At 35.8% G+C, this 24,353-nt stretch overlaps 1 protein-coding gene across 1 annotated transcript in view; it reads left to right on the top strand.

The window, feature by feature from the left end:
- LOC133643316 (potassium voltage-gated channel subfamily D member 3-like) overlaps window positions 1–24,353 on the top strand; it is a 224,393-nt gene that overhangs the window by 173,451 nt on the left and 26,589 nt on the right. The window contains exon 3 of the mRNA XM_062037808.1: window positions 4,082–4,244. Coding sequence (XP_061893792.1) covers window positions 4,082–4,244 — 163 coding nt within the window. The remainder of the gene's footprint in view (window positions 1–4,081; window positions 4,245–24,353) is intronic.

The following is a 24,353-nucleotide window of genomic DNA, read 5'->3' as shown; positions in this document are numbered from 1 at the left end:
CTACTACCGACCACACAGTCTGATAGTTTATATATCAATGATGAAATCTTAACATTTAAACACATGTCAATACGGCCGGGTTAACTTATAAAGTGACATTTTAAAATTCCCGCCACACTTCCGGTTGAAAAACTCCTTTGGATATGATTTATGCGCGTGACGTCACAAAAGCAACGGAAGTGGTTGGACCCCATCGGACCCGATAGAAAAGCCTCTTGTTTTCTTCGACAAAATTCCACATTATTCTGGACATCTGTGTTGGTGAATCTTTTGCAATTTGTTTAATGAACAATGGAGACTACAAAGAAAAACGTTGTAGGTGGGATCGATCGGTGTCTTAGCGGCTAAGTACAATACTGTAATATCTGTGATATTTGCATTAGTGTACTGTCTTTAAGGGTTTGGGGAACGCGCATGCGCGAGTGAGTTGGCGGAGAACTTGTGTGTGTGAGCGTGAGTTTTGGCTAACAGCAGCTCGTGTATGTGTGTGCGTTACTTTTTGAACTACAACCAGTTACCGCTTTTTAATAAAGCGATTGAGCAGCGCTTCCTCGTCTGTGTGACTCCTTCTCCACTGCGGGGCATTACAATACTTACAGCAACACAACAAGGACTACTTACCCTGACGCCTAGCCGATGCTTGCCGCCAAACCCACGGATTAAGTCCTTCGTCGTGCCGTTGATCGCTGGAACGCAGGTGAGCACGGCTGTTGATGGGTTTCTATCTTCATTTGAGAACGATGCTATCGCGCTAGCTCAGTAGCTAAGTGTGTCACCGATGTATTGTCTTGGAGATAAGTCACTTTAAATGTCCATTTCGCGTCCTCGACTCTCATTTTCAAGAGGATATAGTATCCGAGGTGGTTTCAAATACAAATCCGTGATTCACAATAGAAAAAGGAGAGAGTACATAGTTCTGTGAGGTCTGGTTGCTAAGTTAGCTTCAATGGCGTCGTTAGCACAGCATTGTTAACCTTCGCCAGGCTGGAAATCATTAACCGTGTATTTACATGTCCACGGTTTAATAGTATTGTTGATTTTCTATCTATCCTTCCAGTTGGGGGTTTATTTATTTTGTTTCTATCTTCATTTGAGAACGATGCTATCGCGCTAGCTCAGTAGCTAAGTGTGTCACCGATGTATTGTCTTGGAGATAAAAGTCACTTTAAATGTCCATTTCGTGTTCTCGACTCTCATTTTCAAGAGGATATAGTATCCGAGGTGGTTTAAAATACAAATCCGTGATCCACAATAGAAAAAGGAGAGTGTGGAATCCAATGAGCCAGCTTGTACCTAAGTTACGGTCAGAGCAAAAAAAGATACGTCCATCACTGCCTCTCTGTAATGTTCCTCATCTACGAATCTTCCATCCTCGCTCAAATTAATGGGGTAATCATCACTTTCTCGGTCCGAATCTCTCTCGCTCCATTGTAAACAATGGGGAAATGTGAGGAATATTACCTCCTGTGACGTCACGCTACTTCCGGTACAGGCAAGGCTTTTTTTTATCAGCGAGCAAAAGTTGCGAACTTTATCGTCGATTTTCTCTACTAAATCCTTTCAGCAAAAATTTGGTAATATCGCGAAACGATCAAGTATGACACATAGAATGGATCTGCTATTCCCGTTTAAATTTTAAAAAATCATTTCAGTAGGCCTTTAACTGCGGATGGTTACCTGCGTGGGTTGTTATACGGCCGGTGATCAGGTCGATGCTTACGCCGGTGCAAAGTTGAATGAGGAGACTCTTGTCTGTTTTGCTCCAAAATACACACAATGGAACTTTAGATATTGTTACCAGGTTTTGAGGAAATAAATGATGTATTTTTAGTAAAACAATTCAAAAAAGGTGTTTGAATTTCTGACAATAAATTTGCATTTGTGTCAAAATTTGGAGGTATTTTTTAAAGTCAACTTGAATTATGCAAAGTTTAAGACATCTGATTAAAAACATGAATAATTGGACATCACTAGTGAAAATGTAAGCAAAAAAGAATGTCATGAGAAAAAGCTGATGTTTTGATACTTACAACACTATGTCACCAACAAAAACGGAAGTTTTCTCTTAAAATATTTTTTGCCTTTTTTTTCTTCTTTTTTAAAATAAAATTAAACCATTTGAAATGGCTCCCGCATGTTTTGACTTTCTAAGTATGCCAGCCTTGGTGAAAAAAGTTTGACACCCCTGATCTATGTACAAAACCCAAAACCAGTGAAGTTGGCACATTGTGTAAATGGTAAATAAAAACAGAATACAATGATTTGCAAATCCTTTTCAACTTATATTCAATTGAATAGACTGCAAAGACAAGATAATTAATGTTGAAACTGAGAAACTTCATTTTTCTTTGCAAATAATCTTGAACTTAGAATTTATTGGCAGCAACACATTGAAAAAAAGTTGGCACAGGGGCATTTTTACCACTGTGTTACATGGCCTTTCCTTTTAACAACACTCAGTAAACATTTGGGAACTGAAGAGACCATTTTTTGAAGCTTTTCAGGTGGAATTCTTTCCCATTCTTGCTTGATGTACAGCTTAAGTTGTTCAACAGTCCGGGGGTCTCCCTCGTGGTATTTTAGGCTTCATAATGCGCCACACATTTTCAATGGGAGACAGATCTGGACTACAGGCAGGCCAGTCTAGTACCCGCACTCTTTTACTATGAAGCCACGTTGATGTAACACATGCAGAATGTGGCTTGGCATTGTTTTTCTGAAATAAGCAGGGGCGTCCATGAAAAACACGTTGCTTGGATGGCAACATATGTTGCTCCAAAACCTGTATGTACCTTTCAGCATTAATGGCGCCTTCACAGATGTGTAAGTTACCCATGTCTTGGGCACTAATACACCCCCATACCATCACACATGCTGGCTTTTACACTTTGCGCCTAGAACAATCCAGATGGTTCTTTTCCTCTTTGGTCTGGAGGACACAACGTCCACAGTTTCCAAAAACACTTTGAAATGTGGACTCGTCAGACCACAGAACACTTTTCCACCTTGCATCAGTCCATCTTAGATGAGCTCGGGCCCAGCGAAGCCGGCGGCGTTTTTGGGTGTTGTTGATAAATGGCTTTCGCTTTGCATAGTAGAGTTTTAACTTGCACTTACAGATGTAGCGACAAACTGTAGTTCCTGACAGTGGTTTTCTGCAGTGTTCCTGAGCCCATGTGGTGATATCCTTTACACACTGATGTCGCTTTTTGATGCAGTACCGCCTGAGGGATCGAAGGTCACGGGCATTCAATGTTGGTCTACGGGCTTGCGCTTACGTGCAGTGATCTCTCCAGATTCTCTGAACCTTTTGATGATATTACGGAGCGTAGATGGTGAAATCCCTAAATTCCTTGCAATAGCTGGTTGAGAAATGTTGTTCTTAAACTGTTGGACAATTTGTTCACATCCTTGTTTGTGAATGACTGAGCATTTCATGGAAGCTGCTTTTATACCCAATCATGGCACCCACCTGTTCCAAATAGGTGTTTGATGAGCACTCCTCAACTTTCTCAGTCTTTTGTGCCACTTGTGCCAGCTTTTTTGAAAGATGTTGCAGGCATCAAATTCCAAATGAGCTAATATTTGCAAAAAATAACAACGTTTACCAGTCCGAACGTTAAGTATCTTGTCTTTGCAGTCTATTCAATTGAATATAGGTTGAAAAGGATTTGCAAATCATTGTATTTATTCATTTTTTTACGATTTACCCAACGTGCCAACTTCACTGGTTTCGTGTTTTGTAAATAAATGGACAAAATGCACTTATGTCACTGTAGTTTTTTTGTGTATCTGCTTTTTAAAGTCGTTATTTTTTACAGTCCTTTTCTTAGGTTTTGTTGGAAGCATATAGAAAAAAATTAACAAACATGCAAGTTTTTACAACACTTACTTGTTTTTACTTTTTCTTGAGTACTATATAAAGAAATCTTACTGGCCAGACAATGTTATTTGGCAAAATTCCCGAATGTGCACCTTTATTCGGATCAGCACCAAAATGCAATTCCTGCATCTTTCACCACACCTGGAAAAAGTTGCATGTTTTCATCACCATGATTAACTGTTACAATGTCACGTGCAGATATGGAGACATGGTGCCAAAGACCATTGCCGGGAAGATCTTCGGGTCCATCTGCTCGCTGAGCGGCGTGCTGGTGATCGCCCTGCCAGTGCCCGTCATCGTGTCCAACTTCAGCCGCATCTACCACCAGAACCAGAGGGCGGACAAACGCCGCGCCCAGAAGGTATTTAACTATTAATGATGATCTTAAATAATTCAAATAAATACATAGTATAATCTATATCAGGGGTCACCAACGCGGTGCCGGCGGGCACCAGGTAGCCCGTAAGGACCAGATGAGTAGCCCGCTGGCCTGTTCTTAAAAATAGCTCAAATAGCAGCACTTACCAGTGAGCTGCCTCTATTTTTAAAATGTTATTTATTTACTAGAAAGCTGGTCTCGCTTTGCTCGACATTTTTAATTATGTTTTTTTTTTTTTTTTTTTTTTTTTTTTTTTATAATGTCCTGCCCAGCTTCTCGGGCAAATCATATAGCAGATGTAGATGCCCATATCGGCTGTTCAGATTTACTTTACAAAAGAGAAGTGTAGGATACTTCTCTTGTTGCCTTACTTGTATTTTGACTTTATTAAATGTATTTATATTATCATTTGGTGCAGCCGGGCCGGAGCAGGAGGGGATAGAAAGAGAGAAAAAGGAAGACAGAGGGGGGAATTGTGGGGACAAGAGGGGGATTAGACAGAGAGACAAAAACAACAACAGCAAACACAACAACAACAACAACAGAGCAACATCAGCAAATACGACATGTACAAATATGATGGTAAAAGTAATAGCAAATAAGCAGTTAGACATTTTTAATTCTAAGAGAGACAAAACTCAAATAGAATTTGAAAATCCAAGAAAATATTTTAAAGACTTGGTCTTCACTTGTTTGAATAAATTCATTCTTTTTTTTCCTTTGCTTCTTATAACTTTCAGAAAGACAATTTTAGAGAAAAAATACAACCTTAAAAATGATTTTAGGATTTTTAAACACATACCTTTTTACCTTTTAAATTCCTTCCTCTTCTTTCCTGACAATTTAAATCAATGTTCAAGTAAATTTATTTTTTTTATTGTAAAGAATAATAAATACATTTTAATTTAATTCTTCATTTTAGCTTCTGTTTTTTCGACAAAGAATATTTGTGAAATATTTCTTCAAACTTATTATGATTAAAATTCAAAAAAATTATTCTGGCAAATCTAGAAAATCTGTAGAATCAAATTTAAATCTTATTTCAAAGTCTTTTGAATTTCTTTTAAAAATGTTGTTCTGGAAAATCTAGAAGAAATAATGATTTGTCTTTGTTAGAAATATAGCTTGGTCCAATTTGTTATATATTCTAACAAAGTGTAGATTGGATTTTAACCTATTTAAAACATGTCATCAAAATTCTGAAATTAATCTTAATCAGGAAAAATTACTAATGATGTTCCATAAAAAGATTCGAATTAGCTAGTTTTTCTCCTTTTTTTGGTTGAATTTTGAATTTTAAAGAGTCAAAATTGAAAATAAACTGTTTCAAAATTGAATTGTCTTTTTTTTTCGTGTTTTCTCCTCTTTTAAACCGTTCAATTAAGTGTAAATATCATTAATTATTAATAATAACATAGAGTTAAAGGTAAATTGAGAAAATTGGCTATTTCTGGCAATTTATTTAAGTGTGTATCAAACTGGTAGCCCTTCGCATTAATCAGTACCCAAGAAGTAGCTCTTGGTTTCAAAAAGGTTGGTGACCCCTGATCTATATCATGATGGGGATTTCATTAGACTGCAGCTTGATGATAGTTTCTATCAAAGACACGCTGATAAAGATAAAAATAAATAGTTTGACCCGAATCAGACACCAGCACTTTAACTCACCACACAGCAAAAACTGAAATCTAAGTAAGATGAAATATCTCAAATAAGGGTGATATTTGCTTATTTTATGTCTGATAAGATAATTCTTCTCACTAAGCAGATTTTATGTTAGAGTGTTTTACTTGTTTTAAGGGTTTTGGTCCTAAATGATCTCAGTAAGATATTACAGCTTGTTGCTGAGGTTTTATGACCTACACTACACATTGAAATGTCCTTATTTTTGAAGGAAAAGCACTGTACTTTTCAATGAAGATAACTTTAAACTAGTCTTAACTTTAAAGAAACACACTCTATACATTGCTAATGTGGTAAATGACTATTCTAGCTGCAAATGTCTGGTTTTTGGTGCAATATCTACATAGGTGTATAGAGGCCCATTTCCAGCAACTATCACTCCAGTGTTCTAATGGTACAATGTGTTTGCTCATTGGCTCAGAAGGCTAATTGATGATTAGAAAACCCTTGTGCAATCATGTTCACACATCTGAAAACAGTTTAGCTCGTTACAGAAGCTACAAAACGGACCTTCCTTTGAGCAGATTGAGTTTCTGGAGCATCACATTTGTGGGGTCAATTAAACGCTCAAAATGGCCAGAAAAAGAGAACTTTCATCTGAAACTCGACAGTCTATTCTTGTTGTTAGAAATGAAGGCTATTCCACAAAATTGTTTGGGTGACCCCAAACTTTTGAACGGTAGTGTATATATATATATATATATATATATATATATATATATATATATATATATATATATATATATGTATATATATATATATATATATATATATATATATATATATATATGTGTATAAAAGATCTTGCATGTATTTTAAAATAAAGTTTAAATTCAGATACTTCAGTAAAGTACTTCAGTTTTCTTGGCAGTTTGTGCTTAGTATACATAATATTTTATTTGTTTAATTTTAAACCGAAAAATGTTTTTTTTTTTGCATTTATTTGTTAATTTTCACTGTATTTACCGGTATTTATTTTTAAGCAGAGGGCCAGTAAACACTGCGAGGCTGTATAGTCAGGCATTTCGACCGGCATGAAGTGGAAAACGCTGGTTCTCCTGTTGACTGTCGAACTTTCATCTGAAACTCGACAGTCTATTCTTGTTCTTAGAAATGAAGGCTATTCCACAAAATTGTTTGGGTGACCCCAAACTTTTGAACGGTAGTGTATATTGAGTAAAACATGCTTGAAACTAGAATATCAACTGTTGCAAAGCTGTGTCATCAACACTCACAAGTATAAAAGTACTTTTTTATAGTAATAATTTCTTACTTCAGGTATGGAGAAAAAAAATCATGATGTATGCATATCATTATGTCAAGACAATGGCACTAGCACTTACTTAATTTAAGAATATTTTTTAACATATTGAGCAAAAAGATCTCTTTTTCATACCGAGAAAAATGCACTTATTAGTGAGAATATACTTATTTTAAGGTATTTTTTGGGTTCATTGAGGTAAGCTAATTTGACTTGTTTTGGAAAGTCTTGAAAAGACAAATTTTCTTGTTCTATTGGCAGATAATTTTGCTTAGTTCAAATAAAATACCCCTCATTTTATTGTATTTTTTTCTTGTTTTTGAACACTGACTTTTAGCAGTGCAAGTGTAGAATTGTGCTGCCCTTTCCGTTTGACATTCTTGTACACACTCCACAGCCGAGTGTTAAATGTTAGCCATCCGCTCAAGTGGGCCTGACCTTTCCACGCGGCCACATAAGAGAATCATCACTGTACTATAGAGAGGGTTTGTGGATAGCACATTGTCAAGTCGTTAGGCATGGTAAGAATGCCAGGCACACTGGACACTACATTAGGTACATCCAGGTCTTGTCGACAGAATCATTTGGGTGGTTTTACTGAGGAGTCGTGTGTGTTTTTGTTTTGCATAGACAACATGGCGTCTGTCTGTAGTCTCATTTTTCCTTTACTGTTTTTTGTAAACAACAAAACTGTTTTAGCCAGGGGTGTCCGAACTTTTTCCACTGAGGGCCGCACACTGAAAAATCAATGTATTGGTTTTTATTTTAAAAACCAATACAATATATGTATAAAAAATATACATGTAGGCCTCCACTCAGGCTCGATCCCGGGGACCCCAAAGGGTTTTGGTCAAAAAAATATTAAAAATGTGTCATTATTCAGTATTATTATTTTTATTATTCCAGTTTTAAATCTCTATATCAACATTAGGTCTATCTGTCAATATAACGTTTTTAAAGATTTAAGTTGTATGCTCTTTTTGTCAAAGAAAACTCTTTTTTTTTAAATGGAAAAAAACACAAAATATGCAATATTTTCACCCAATACATTTTTTAAGTGGAATATTTGAGATTATATAATAATCTGACCCTTAAAAAGGTCAATAACTCATAACAACATTCATTTTAATTCATTATTATTTTTTTGAGCAATGACACTTAAAAAAAAATCACACTAAAATTATTGGGGATCCAAAAGGGATTTTTCAACACTCATTAAAGTGTTGAAAAAAAAAAATTAGAATTTTTTTTTACTGCCCTTCTTTAAAAAAAACAGCTCAGTTTTTTATATGGCAAACACAAAATATGCTACATTCTCCCCAAAAAATATCTCAAAGTGGAATATTTAACGTGACGTAATTGGAGCCTTCAATAGGTTAGTAATTCATAATGACATTGATTTTGATACATTATTATTTTTTAAAGAAAGAAACAGCCTGCAGGGCAGCTTTGTGTTATTAAGAGTAAACATGGCAACATTTTCTTGTTACATTTCACCTGTTTGCTCTTTTATACCACTTTTTAAGTTTTATCATTTTTTTAATCGTATTTTTAAAATGTGCCGTGGGGCCGTTAAAACATGACCTGCGGGCCGCACTTTGGACACCCCTGGTTTTAGCAGTGCGCTTGAACACAGCAGCCACTCTCTCCTTGGGTTTAGGAACTCCGCCCCAAATATAATGATCACTTTTGATACAAATATTCATAAACAATACGGTAGTTAGGAGAATTACCATATTTTCCGGACCATAGGGAGCATGAATGGTCAATTTTCGATCTTTTTTTCATATATAAGGCGCACCGGATTATAAGGTGCATTAAAGGAGTCATATATTTTATTTTTTTTCTAAATGTAAAACACTTCCTTGTGGTCTACATAACATTTAATGGTGGGTTCTTTGGTCAAAATGTTGCATAGATTATGTTTTACAGATCATCTTCAAACCTCTTTCTGACAGTCGCTTCAGGATCTGCCGGTGTTATTTACGTGGCTCACCTTCGGCAGCGTCTTCTCCCCGTCATCTTTGTTGTAGCGGTGTAGCGTGCAAGGACGGGAGTGGAAGAAGTGTCAAAAGATGGAGCTAACTGTTTTAATGACATTCAGACTTTACTTCAATCAATAACGGAGCAGCATCTCCTCATCCGTGGTTCACTAGTGCAACAACAATGCTAGAAATGTGTCCCGTGAAAAACTGTCCGGCCGGAGCTCTCTAATAACTAAAGTTCCTTGGGTGAATAATGTAAACTCACTACACCGGTATGTTTTAGTGCTTTCATGGCGAGTTTACTGACAGATATAAGTAAGAACTTTACACTACTTTATATTAGAAATGGCAACAGCGGAGGATGAATATTCCATAGCAAGAAGATAGAGAAAAAGAAGAAGCTTAACGACTACGGTGTCACCACAGAGTACTGAGATCGGTAGGTCGTGAGTTCAAACCCTGGCCGAGTCATACCAAAGACTATAAAAATAGGACCCATTACCTCCCTGCTTGGGACTCAGCATCAAGGGTTTAAATTGGGGGTTAAATTACCAAAATGATTCCTGAGTGCGGCCACCGCTGCTGCTCACTGCTCCCCTCACCTCCCAAGGGATGGAACAAGGGCATGGGTGAATTGCAGAGGGTAATTTCACCACACCTAGTGTGTGTGTGACTATCAGTGGTACTTTATAACTTTTTTAAAAAACTTTTTTAACCGTTTACACTACGCCGGATAAGGTTATCCAGGGTAAATCCCACCTAACTTTATCCGTGTCCACATACAACAATGCCACCGTTTAAGACCCCCGCCCCCCTCCGTCCGCCGGCACAACGCGACCTAGTACGCATGCGCGGAAAATGCGCACGTCATAGTCACTTCCGGTGTAGCTTTGTGTGCAAGTTCTTAAATTTAACTTATCTGAACAATATCCAGTGTTGTGGTATTTCAATGAACTGGAATCCAGTGTGGTGTGGGGCCCTATTGTAGTGAATCACACCTGAGCCATCATAAATTAATCAAATCTTTATTAGACACGTAAACAATGTGATAAAGCAGTGGTCCCCAACCACCGGGCCGCGGCCCGGTACCGGTCCGCGGACCGATTGGTACCGGGCCGCACAAGAAATTATTATTATTATTTTTATTTATTTTTATTTTTTTTAAATGAAATCAACATAAAAAGCACAATATATAAATTATATATCAATATAGATCAATACAGTCTGCAGGGATACAGTCCGTAAGCACACATGATTGTATTTATTTATGTAAAATAAAAAAATTTAAAAAAAAATTTTTTAATTTTTTTTTTTGTAAATAAATGTGTGGCTGCGGGCCGCAAATGGCCCCCGGGCCGCACTTTGGACACCCCTGCTCTTAAGGTATTCATGTGTGATTTCCACAAGCGTCTGTACATGTGGAAGAAGGAGAAACACGGGCATGTCTGGATGACTCTCCTCCATATTTCCGGGGGTTAGCTCCGGTTGTTATGAAGCTGGCTGTGGCGTGTTCTTTCTGATGTCACTTCCTGTGTGGGGCGCGTTCCTTCTGACTTCCTCTCCGAACTCAGTTTGTAAACGATCAATTTGTCCATACAAAGCGAAGAACCGGAGATTCAAGAAATACACGGCGCACTTACCCGTGTAAAAAATTATCCAAGGAGGGGGACCTTAAACGATAGTTTAGTGTGGCTGAAACGGGGCTTAGGCTAAATAATTATTTGTTTAAGGGGTTATCCGGCTTAGTGTAGACCAGGGGTGTCCAAAGTGCCGCCCGGGGGCCATTTGTGACCCGCAGCTAATTGTTTACCGGCCCGCCACACATTCTGGAAATGCTATTGCAAAATTTTTTAAAAAACATAAAAAAATGTGGAATGAGGTGAAATCTAACTAGAAAAAGTTGCAATGTTGACACAAAGCTGCCGTGCAGGCTGTTTTGTTTCTTTTGTCTATCTTTATTTTAATTTTTTTTGCCATTGTTAAAAAAAAAAAATCAATGTTTTATTGACCTATTCAAGGCTCCAATTATTTAAAATATTTCACTTTAAAATGTTTTATGTGGAAAATATTGCATACGGTATATTGTGTGGTTGCCATATACAAATATCAACGTTTTCTTTGACAAAAGAGCATAAAACAAACAAAATAATAGTTCAAACGTAAAATCGACAGATATATCTGAAGTTGATCTCGTAACTTAGGTGTTGAAAGTAAAAAAAAAACTAATAAAAATGTATCACTTTATGAGCGGGGCACCTTTTGGATCCCAAATATATTTAATGGGATTTTATTCATCTTTTCACTGTGATTACTCAAAAATAATAATAAATTAAAATCAATGGTGTCCTGCATTATTGGTCTTTTTAAGGCTCTAATTACTTCACATCAAACATTGCTTTCTGAATGTTTTTGGCAGTGGGGGAAATACTGCATATTTCAGTTTTATTATAAAAAACTAAGTTGTCTTTGACAGGAAAGGCTTTTTTTTTTTTAAACTTAATATCAACCTGAAGTTGATATACTGTAGAGATTTACTGTAAGCGTTAAATAAATTCAAAAAATAATAATTTAACTTTTTTTTAACAAATTTTAACATTTTAATAATTGAGACCCTTTATGGCCCTAAAGGTAAAAAAAATTAAAATCCATATATTGTGATATGGTTTTGAAAATGAAAAATATCAAATTGGCCCCCGCATGCTTTAATTTTCCCGTGTGCGGCCCTCAGTGGAAAAAAGTTTGGACACCCCTGGTGTAGACATAGCCTTAGACTGCAGTGACTGGGTGTTGAGTGTTGACTCATTGCTATACAAGCTGTCCCTAAGTATATCTAAGTTGACTTTTTATAGTAGGCTATTGTCCCCTGTGAAGATATACAGTAATACTGTAACCTCTGTGAGATACTGTACTACGATCAATATAACTTTCACCTTGAAGGATTCGCTGTTCTTATTTATTGCAGTCCTTTTAAAACATTAAAAACACATTTTAGATTACAACTCTGCTAAATAAAGTCCTGCCAGGTTTTATTGTAAAGTAATCAACAAAGCAGTAGACTTCCACTCTGGGTTTTTTTTTCTCGTGATGGCGCAAAGTGACCTGTTAAATGGACAATAATTCCCACAGCCACACTCAAGTACCTTGTAGAAAGTCTTCCCGCAAGAGCGAAAGCTCTAATGCTTAAGGACGTTTCACTTCCTGTTGGGGAAGATGTGTGTTGTTGTTCCTCGCACTTGACAACCGCTCATTTGTCTCCCTCTACAATTACAAAGTCACCCAGGGAGTTTTTTGCAAAAAGGACTTCTTCTCCATTGCAGGCACAACATAGAAAGTCGATTATGCAAAGTCCATGAAGTCTCTGAAGACTGTACCTACTTGGTGTGCGTATCCTTTTCACCATTCATCCAAAAAAATATGCCTTCGAATTACCTTACAAAAATGTGTGCTATTTGTTTATTCCTGCGCAAATGAATTGAGTGGCGCCTTCAATCAGACACTAAACAAGACAAAGAGATTGAAGATGGAATATTTGTCTTCAAGGAGATATCAGGAAGTACAAAGATAGAGGAACATATGCTTATAGTAGGTCAGGGGTGTCCAAAGTTTGGCCCGGGGGCCATTTGCGGCCCGCAGCTCATGTTTTACCGGGCCGCTGCACATCATTCTAAAAATACTAAAACTTTTTTTTTTTTAAACATTAAAACGTGGAATAAAAGAGCAAATAGGTGAAAAGCAACGAGAAAAAAGTTGACTCTAAAAACACAATTTTTTTAAATAATTTTTCAAAAAATAATAATGAGTCAAAATCAACGTTGCTATGAATTATTGACTGATTTAAGGACAAAAAGGACACAAATACAACAAACACGAAAAATATGAAAATTGTTTTAAAAAATACATACAAATTATATACTAATACTAATTATACTAATTATTATATTTATTGTTATTATAAATATACTAAACTAATTTCACTATATATTATCTGAAGCTGATATAGAGATTTAAGTGTTGAATGTAAAAAAAAAAAAAATTACAAAAAAAAGCATGACCATTTTATGAGTGGGGCACTTTTGGATCCCCAAAAATTTTTGTGGAATTAAAAAACACCTGTCTTTGCTAAAAAAAAAAAAAATAATAATAAATTCAAATCAATTTTGCTATGAATTATTGACCTATTTAGGGATCAAATTACTTCACATCAAATATTCCACTTTGAAAATCTTTTTGGGAAAAATATTGTATATTTGGTATTTTTGCCCCAAAAAATTGGGTGACTTATTTTTAACCTTTTTTTAAGACTGAAACCCTTCTGGGTCCCTAGGACCTAACTTGAGCGAGCCCCAAAGGTTAAAAAAAAAAGTGTATATTGTATTGGTTTTGAAAATGAAGAAAATATCAAAATGGCCCCCGCGTGCTTTGATTTTTCAGTGTGCGGCCCTCGGTGGAAAAAGTTTGGACACCCCTGTAGTAGGTGATGAATAAGCCAAAAAATGTATACTATAAGACAGTGTTTTTCAACCACTGTGCCGCGGCACACTAGTGCGCCGTGAGATACAGTCTGATGTGCCGTGGGAGATTATCTAATTTCACCTATTTGGGTTAAAAAAGTTTTTTTGCAAACCAGTAATTATAGTCTGCAAATGATGTGTTGTTGTTTAGTGTTGATGCTGTCTAGAGCTCGACAGAGTAACCGTGTAATACTCTTCCATATCAGTAGGTGGCAGCCGGTAGCTAATTGCTTTGTAGATGTCGGAAACAACGGGAGGCAGTGTGCAGGTAAAAAGGTGTCTAATGCTTAAACCAAAAATAAACAAAAGGTGAGTGCCCCTAAGAAAAGGCATCAAAACTTAGGGAAGGCTATGGAGAACGAAACTAAAACTGAACTGGCTACGAAGTCAACAAAAACAGAATGCTGGACGACAGCAAAGACTTACTGTGGAGTAAAGACGGCGTCCACAATGTACATCCGTACATGACATGACAATCAACAATGTCCCCACAAAGAAGGATAAAAACAACTGAAATATTCCTGATTGCTAAAACAAAGTAGATGCGGGAAATATCGCTCAAAGGAAGACATGAAACTGCTACAGGAAAATACCAAAAAAAGAGAAAAAGCCAACAAAATAGGAGCACAAGACAAGAACTAAAACACTACACACAGGAAAACAGCAAAAATCTCAAAATAAGTCAGGGCGTGATGTGACAGGTGGTGACAGTACACCTACTTTGAGACAAGAGCTATATTGATGCATGCTTGGTTATGGTTTAAAGTCATATCCAACAATTGCGACAACGACTTTTTACTGTCAACCGAGTTTCGTTTTTTAATGATTTCTGCTGGTGGTGTGCCTTCGGATTTTTTCAACGCAAAAAATGTGCCTTTGCTCAAAAAACGTTGAAAAATACTGCTATAAGAAAATCACTACCAACATTTAAACAGTGTTACTTCTATCCTGGAATAAAGCTTATTGTGTGAATGCTCCAAAGCATTCACACATATGGTTTTCTACGCCAAAATTCATGTATTTATTCTTCTTCTTATTATTATTATTATTATTATCATTATTCTCCAGATTTTGGCGCATTCTACCTTCCACATTTTTCACCCGGGCAAATTCAGAATTCCAGGTTTTCCGGCACATTTTTCCCATTCAAAATGAATTGCCCATTTTTCAAACTTCCACCATTTCCACATTTTTCAACCTATTCAAACTATTCCATCTTCAACACATTCCACCATTTTGGAAATTCAAACTTCCCTTTTTCCAAGTAAAAAAAAAAAAATTCCAGGATTTTCCAGAATTCCTGCTTTTCCAAAGCCCCTATTTCCACCCTTTTTTCTGGCGATTACTCCTTCCACATTTTTCAACGCATTTCAACTGCTTCACCGTCCAAACATTCCTCTTAATCAGGACAAAAAACTAATTTGTTTTTTGAACTGGAAAAATGTTCGGTTTTCCCGAAATTCCAGGAATTCCATAATACCATTTCTCACTTCAAACATGTTACTACTTCAACATTTCTCCACCGATTTGAAACATTTTAACACCAACCATTTCAACTCATTCAGACTTTTCAAGTTTTTTACCATTTTCAAAAAAAATTCCCGCTTTTCCCGAAATTCCCAATTTTTTCTGAAATTCCCATTGAAATCAATGGGACATTCTTCAAAGTTCCACAACTTCCACATTTTTCATCTGATTCAAACTGTTCCAACTTCAAAATATTCAGCCTGTTCAGGAATTGTGTGCTCTACTCCAGCAATTCTAAAAAAAAAATCCCGGATTTCCCGTAATTCCTTTTTTTTCCCGGCATTTTCCCCATTCAAAATGAATCTGCCATTTTTCAAACTTCCACAATTGTCACATCCTTCAACTCATTCAAACCATTCCGCCTTTAACACATTCCACCATTCTGGAAATTCAAATGACCTTTTTTCCAAGTTCAAAAAAATTCCCCATTTTCCCGAAATTCCCTAATACCATTTACTACTTCAACATTTCTTGCCCGATTTAAATAATTCTAACATCAACCAATTCAGCTCATTTAGGACATGCATGCTCCTAATCACTTAAAAAAAATTCCCCAAATTCCCAAATTTCCAGAAAGTTCCCATCGAAATGAATGGGCCATATTTCCAAGTTGCACAATTCCCACATTTTTCAACCTATTCAAACCATTCCAACATCAACACAATCCACTCATCCTGGACATTCAAACTAACACTTCCCCAAGTTCCTAACCACATTTCGGTTTCCTGGAAATGTAGACTCTTCAACATTCAAACCATTCCAACATTCAAACTATTCTTACATTCATACTGCATTCACACGTAATTCCTTCAATAATTGCTTCTTTTAGTTGCTCTTTAAAATGTCACCTTTTTATCAACAACGTTCAGGTTTTTTATGCTACTCATTTGTCCTGAGGAGATTTACACTGCAAAAAAAAAAAGCTTAATGACAAGTAGAATACAGCAGCGCGTATTATTAGCAAGGACGTTACAAATGTGGACCTTCCCTGACAGCTGGCTTAATGATAGGAGCATCATTAGTGAACTACAGTAGACCAACTCAGGCCATTAAACAAGTGGCATTCAAACACCTATAGAAGTTAAGTTAAAGTACCACTGATAGTCACACACACACTAGGTGTGGTGAAATTACCCTCTGCATTTGACCCATCCCCTTGTTCCGCCCCCTGGGAGGTGAGGGGAGCAGTGAGCAGCAGCGGTGGCCGCGCTCGGGAATCATTTTGGTGATTTAACCCCCAATTCCAACCCTTGATGCTGAGTGCCAAGCAGGGAGGTAATGGCCGGGGTTCGAACTCCCGACAGAAGTATTACTATGGTAATACTGTGTATGGAAATACTGTAGTATGGCAACGGTTAGTGCCCTTCTCATTTAGTGTTTTTATGTATTTTTGGGTGTGTTTAAAAATGTCTAACATGTAATGAACCCTTCTTATGACATAGTGGTTGCGACATAGTTATATATATATATATATAATTATTCACCCCCACACCCCTTTTTTGTGTCAAGTGCGGCTGCTACTGCAAGAAGCTCTCCTGTAATGTAATAATAAATTGAGTCAGTGTTGGCGTTAACGCACTTTTTGTGTCTTTTTACGCATTGAAATAAGAATGGCCACAATTTTGCCTCCTAACAGCTCAATTTTTTTTTTCATCTGACATCACATGGACAAAGATAAGACCTTCTGGAGGAAAGTTCTGTGGTCAGATGAAACAAAAATGCAGCTGTTTGGCCACAATACCCAGCAATATGTTTGGAGGAGAAAAAGTGAGGCCTTTAATCCCAGGAACATCATACCTACCGTCAAGCATGGTGGTGGTAATAATATAGTAATATGCTCTGGGCCTGTTTTGCTGCCAATGGAACTGGTGCTTTACAGAGAGTAAATGGGACAATGAAAAAGGAGGATTGCCTCCAAATTCTTCAGGACAACCTAAAATCCTCAGCCCGGAGGTTGGGTTTTGCGCGCAGTTGGGTGTTCCAACAGGACAATGACCCCAAACACACGTCAAAAGTGGTAAAGGAATGGCTAAATCAGGCTAGAATTAAGGTTTTAGAATGGCCTTCCCAAAGTCCTGACTTAAACGTGTGGACAATGCTGAAGAAACAAGTCCATGTCAGAAAACCAACACATTTAGCTGAACTGCACCAATTTTGTCAAGAGGAGTGGTACAAAAATTCAAGCAGAAGCTTGTGGATGGCTACCAAAAGCGCCTTATTGCAGTGAAACTTGCCAAGAACATGTAAGCAAATATTAACATTGTTGTATGTATACTTTTGACCCAGCAGATTTGCTCACATTTTCAGTAGACCCATAATAAATTCATAAAAGAACCAAACTTCATGAATGTTTTGTTTGTGACCAACAAGTATGTGCTCCAATCACTCTATCACAAAAAATAAGAGTTGTAGAAATGATTGGAAACTCAAGACAGCCATGACATTATGTTCTTTACACGTGTATGTCAACTTTTGACCACGACTGTATATTTATTCACCTTCAGAAAAACCCGGTGAGGCCTCAGAAAGTTACAATTGACCAACTATGAACAAAACAAATGTTTTTTCCCATTCCAAAAAAAATCTTAAATGGTAATGAACTAGTCCATGTTTAAGCAAATCGATGCACTGCAAAAAGTCAGTGTTCAAAAACAAGAAAAAAAAAATACAAAAATGAGGGGTATTTTACTTGAACTAAGGAAAATTATCTGCCAATAGAAGAAGAAAATATGGCTTGTCAAGACTTTCCAAAACAAGTAAAATTAGCTAACCTCAACGAACCCAAAAATACCTTAAAATAAGTATATTCTCACTAATAACAAGTGCACTTTTCTTGATTAAAAAAAAAAGAGACCTTTTTGCTCAATATGTTGAAAAATATTCTTAAATGAAGTAAATGCTAGTGCCATTATCTTGAAATAATGATATGCGCTCGGCATTTTATTTCTTGAAACCAGCAAACTTATACTAAAAACTCATTTATTGTTCGTAATGGAAAGGCAACAAGGCAACCGCTTGTTACTATCGGGGTCTCCTAGCCGCTCAGGCAAATCATATGGTCTAAAAATGCATTTTTCCATTGACAACATGACATCATTGCACCAAGTGCGTGCTCTTTCAGTCAATTAGTGCGCGAGGAATATATATATATATATATACATACACTACCGTTCAAAAGTTTGGGGTCACCCAAACAATTTTGTGGAATAGCCTTCATTTCTAAGAACAAGAATAGACTGTCGAGTTTCAGATGAAAGTTCTCTTTTTCTGGCCATTTTGAGCGTTTAATTGACCCCACAAATGTGATGCTCCAGAAACTCAATCTGCTCAAAGGAAGGTCAGTTTTGTAGCTTCTGTAACGAGCTAAACTGTTTTCAGATGTGTGAACATGATTGCACAAGGGTTTTCTAATCATCAATTAGCCTTCTGAGCCAATGAGCAAACACATTGTACCATTAGAACACTGGAGTGTTAGTTGCTGGAAATGGGCCTCTATACACCTATGTAGATATTGCACCAAAAACCAGACATTTGCAGCTAGAATAGTCATTTACCACATTAGCAATGTATAGAGTGTATTTCTTTCAAGTTAAGACTAGTTTAAAGTTATCTTCATTGAAAAGTACAGTGCTTTTCCTTCAAAAATAAGGACATTTCAATGTGACCCCAAACTTTTGAACGGTGGTGTGTGTATATATATATATATATATATATATATATATATATATATATATATATATATATATATATATATATATATATATATATATATATATATATATATATATATATATATATATATATATATATATACAGCCCGGCCCCCAGCTAAAAAATGTTTTATTGTAATTTTGAACAATTTACCTGAATGTGCAGGAACTATTTCTGTTCAAAATTGTTTGAAATGTCACATGTTAAATGTTTAAATATTAGCTGTCTATATGAGTACGTATTTTCTCTTGTTTTATTGAAAATAAAAGTCCATTTGGCTGTCATCTGTTTTAATTGTGAGACACAATTGTGTCAAAGTCATGCTTTTTTTTGTTCATGCTTGAAATAAGAAATTATTACTTTGAAAAAGCAGTTTTATACTTGTGAGTGTTGATGACAAAGCTTTGCAACTGTCAGGCTTGGACGAAGGAAGGGACTCAGATGCAGAGATGGGATTCTAAATAAAGCTTTTATTTTGAAAACTCTTTAACCTCCAGAGCAGAGTATATTCAATTACTATGAGTCACAAAAACAGACAGCGAACAAAGATTCCAAAAAGGGAGAAACCGAAAATCACTCCAAAAGGAGGAAATACGAAAATAAAGACGATCTATAATTAGCGCCGTATCTGCTATAAAAACTTTAACAAAAAACGCTCCAACAGGAGGAAGAAAATAATGACTATAAAAATTACTACTCTAATCTTATTCTAATAAATGTAAACAAAAAATCACTCAAAAACTTTGAGGAAGGAAGATCATTAGGAAAAAATCATAACTCACCACTGCGGTTAAAAAAAGGCTGGATAACGAAAGTCGCTCTGAGGGAGGAGAAAAAGTTAACTCAAAATTACAGCGTGGGAATTTCTGGATACAAGGAATTAGACGTGGGACGAGGCAAGGCATGGACATGAACATGAACATGGAGGCTAGACAGGCACGAAAGCTCGAGACAATCTGGCACAGAACAAGGGGAGGCATGGGCTTATATGGAACATGAGGGTAATGGGAAACAGGTGGAAACAATCAAGGGTCAGGGATGACGTCAGACTGGTGACACAGGAGTAAGGACCCGTGATCTGAAACAAGAGGAGTTGCTTTTCAAAATAAAATATGCAAATCACAAGACAGAAAAAACCAAGATAAGACTTCCCTCCCCGCGGTGTGACAGCAACAGTTGATATTCTAGTTTCAAGCATGTTTTACTCAATATAGGTCATCAAATCTCAGCAACAAGCTGTAATATCTTACTGAGATCATTTAGGACCAAAACACTTAAAACAAGTAAAACACTCTCACATAAAATCTGCTTAGTGAGAAGAATGATCTTATCAGACAGAAAATAAGCAAATATATTTGAGGTATTTAATCTTACTTAGATTTCAGTTTTTGCAGTGTGGTCTTTGAGTATAACCCAGTGGTTCTCACACTTTTTTTGTCATCCCCCACTTTGGACAACGCCCCAACAGAACGCTAATGCCAAGCTTAACATTTTCAAATTTATCTAACATCAAGTTTTATACATTCAAACTCAATAACATAAAATAAAATCAAGTTCAATAATAAATAAAATAACTGTGCAGCTGTGGTATAACTTGCATCAAGTTCAATATCAAATAAAATAACTTGCATCAATTCAATAATAAATAAAACAAAAGTGTTATAACTTGCATCAAGTTCAATAATAAATCAAAAAAAGTGTTATAACTTGCATCAAGTTCAATAATAAATCAAATAAAAGTGTTATAACTTGCATCAAGTTCAATAATAAATCAAAAAAAGTGTTATAACTTGCATCAAGTTCAATAATAAATCAAAAAAAGTGTTATAACTTGCATCAAGTTCAATAATAAATCAAATAAAAGTGTTATAACTTGCATCAAGTTCAATAATAAATCAAATAACTTGCATCAAGTTCAATAATAAATAAAACAAAAGTGTTATAACTTGCATCAAGTTCAATAATAAATCAAAAAAATTGTTATAACTTGCATCAAGTTCAATAATAAATCAAATAAAAGTGTTACTTGCATCAAGTTCAATAATAAATAAAACAAAAGTGTTATAACTTGCATCAAGTTCAATAATAAATCAAAAAAAGTGTTATAACTTGCATCAAGTTCAATAATAAATCAAAAAAAGTGTTATAACTTGCATCAAGTTCAATAATAAATCAAATAAAAGTGTTATAACTTGCATCAAGTTCAATAATAAATCAAAAAAAGTGTTATAACTTGCATCAAGTTCAATAATAAATCAAAAAAAGTGTTATAACTTGCATCAAGTTCAATAATAAATCAAATAAAAGTGTTATAACTTGCATCAAGTTCAATAATAAATCAAATAAAAGTGTTATAACTTGCATCAAGTTCAATAATAAATCAAATAACTTGCATCAAGTTCAATAATAAATAAAACAAAAGTGTTATAACTTGCATCAAGTTCAATAATAAATAAATAAAAAGTGTTATAACTTGCATCAAGTTCAATAATAAATCAAATAAAAGTGTTACTTGCATCAAGTTCAATAATAAATAAAACAAAAGTGTTATAACTTGCATCAAGTTCAATAATAAATAAATAAAAAGTGTTATAACTTGCATCAAGTTCAATAATAAATCAAATAAAAGTGTTACTTGCATCAAGTTCAATAATAAATAAAACAAAAGTGTTATAACTTGCATCAAGTTCAATAATAAATCAAAAAAAGTGTTATAACTTGCATCAAGTTCAATAATAAATCAAATAAAAGTGTTATAACTTGCATCAAGTTCAATAATAAATCAAATAACTTGCATCAAGTTCAATAATAAATGAAAATAAAAGTGCCACTTTGCAAACTTTGCCAAAAAAAGGAGGCCAGGGCAAGTGAACATGAGTTTTACAGTACTCCAGCATTAGTGGCTGCAATGAGCCTGTTTTGCACCGCACAGCTTTTCAAATCGGGGTTGCAGGCTTGACACTGCCACTGTTAAAACCTCATTGAATTCGGGGCTGAGCTGCCTTGACGCGAGTGTTTCCCGGTGAATGACACATTGTGTCCAATGCGCATTTGGCGCAACCCTCTTTATTAGAGCCTGCAGCCCGTTTCTTGACTTTGCCATGCGCGCCATCAGAGCGAAAGCCCACACAGTTTTCCCATTTAAGGTCATGTTCTTTGAGGAAACTGTCCATTATCTTGAACAGCTCATCAGCAGTGGCTCTATTTTTTTATGTATTTGCAAAACAGCAAATCCTCGCACAGTGACTCGCCATTCACAAAGCTTCCGCTTAGCCCCGCCCCCATTAGTTACTGTTGCTATGTCTGTCAAACTTTCGCTCCTACCTAGAAATGTAAAGCCTACAGGAAAAATAAGTCATTTACATTTATCTATATAGCGGATTTCACAGACAGAATCACAAAGTGATTTACAGTGTGTATAGAAAAATGAAAGCATAGTAAAAAAAAAAATTAAAGAATGTAATAATAAAAAAATAAAAAAAATAAAAGTGAAATTTCCTCCCGTTCCTCGCGCCCCACCTGTCATGTCTCTATTCCCCACCAGTGGGGGGCGCCCCACACTTTGAGAAACGCTGCTATAACCAAACAGGACCTTTGTGTCAGCGATGACTCCCACAATGTCAGTGAACTTGCAGTCAACCTCCGTCAGTTCCGAGTCGACCGGCAGGGAGTTAAGGATGCTGATGAGACCGACCAATCAGATCAGAGGTTATTCCATCACAATCTTTCCTCCTGGTGTCACGAGCAACCTTTGATCAGCCGAGACGAGCGCGAGGACGCCTCCTCGCTGTCAACGCCGTTCTCTCGCTCATTGAACAATTTTCCTTGCCAAACACAAACGGACCCACTTTATAATCCCCGTGCAGTGCGATACACATGATGATTAAACCAACCACCCTCAACTGCAGCTCTTTCTCAAACTTCCCCAAACTAATCCCATGAATTTTGAGTTATGTGTGGGAAGGTTAGGAGTTTATTGGAGGAGAGAGGCAAGCACACGCTTGAGGAGAGCTCTCTTACCCTTTTTTTTTCTTTTTTTTTTACCAGCACCGGAGGCAGCGTCATATCTTTCACACTTGCCCTAATATCTTCATTTGAGGACATTTCATTTCCATATCATCCTGCTCGCTCGCTGCTGACTCGTCAAATCAATCTTTCAGCAAGGCTGACTCTTTCATTTTTGTGCTAGACCTCCCTCTGGACAAAAAGACAATTTAAAAAGCATATTTTAAAAAATCATCTTCCCTCTAGTTCAGGGGTGTCCAAACTTTTTCCACTGAGGGCCGCACACTGAAAAATCAAAGCAAGCGGGGGCCATTTTGATATATTTTTTATTTTAAAAACCAATACAATATATGTATAAAAAAATATACATTTAGGCCTCCACTCAGGACTCCAAAGGGTTTAGGTTAAAAAAAATTTTTAAAAAAATGTAATTATTTAGTATTATTATTATTATTATTATTCAAAGTTTAAATATCTAAATCAACATTAGGTATATCTGTCAATATAATGTTTTGTTTTTTTTAGATTTAAGTTGCATGCCCTTTTTTATGGAAAAAACACAAAATATGGAATATTTTCCCCCAATAAAATTTTAAAGTGGAACATTTCAGATTATATAATAATTGGAGCTCATAACATAACTCATAACAACATTGATTTTAATGTATTATTGTTTTTTGAGCATTGACACTTAAAAAAAAAAAAAAAAGTCCCACTAAAATTATCGGGGATCCAAAAGGGTCCTGCTCGGTAAAGTGTTAAAAAATAAATCGTAATTTTTTTAAAAACTGTTAACACAATAGTTTTGAGATCAACTTCAGATCCATCCGTCAATTATAACTTGTATTGTTGTTTATTATGTTCCTTGTTTGTTCATTTTAGGCCCTTCTTTTAAAAAAAACCCAAAAAACATAGTTTTTTATATGGCAAACACAAAATATGCAACATTTTCCCCAAAAAATATCTCAAAGTGGAATATTTAATGTGACCTAATTGGAGCCTTGAATAGGTCAATAATTCATAATAACATTGTTTTTGATTCATTATTATGTTTTAAAGAAAGAAACAGCCTGCATGACAGCTTAGTGTTATTAGAGTCAACATAGCAACATTTTATTGTCACCTGTTTACTCTTTTATACCACTTTTTGTGTTTTTTATTTTTTTTTATCGTATTTTTAGAATGTGCCGTGGGGCCGTTAAAAAATGACCTGCGGGCCGCAAATGGCCCCCGGTCCGCACTTTGGACATCCCTGCTCTAGTTCTATCACTAGTCTTCACTGCTGTGGTTCTGGTTGTGGTATTAGTAGCAGGTTATTGTTAGCTTCATGCACAATTTCAGCTGTTTGTAAATAGCAAAACATTGAATTTCAATATTTAGAATTTTCTTTATATCCAACATTATGTAT

The sequence above is a fragment of the Entelurus aequoreus genome, linkage group LG26 (assembly GCF_033978785.1).
Source record: "Entelurus aequoreus isolate RoL-2023_Sb linkage group LG26, RoL_Eaeq_v1.1, whole genome shotgun sequence".
NCBI lineage: Eukaryota > Metazoa > Chordata > Actinopteri > Syngnathiformes > Syngnathidae > Entelurus > Entelurus aequoreus.
Note: the sequence above shows the minus strand (reverse complement) of the source record. Positions and strands in the feature narration are given on the sequence as shown.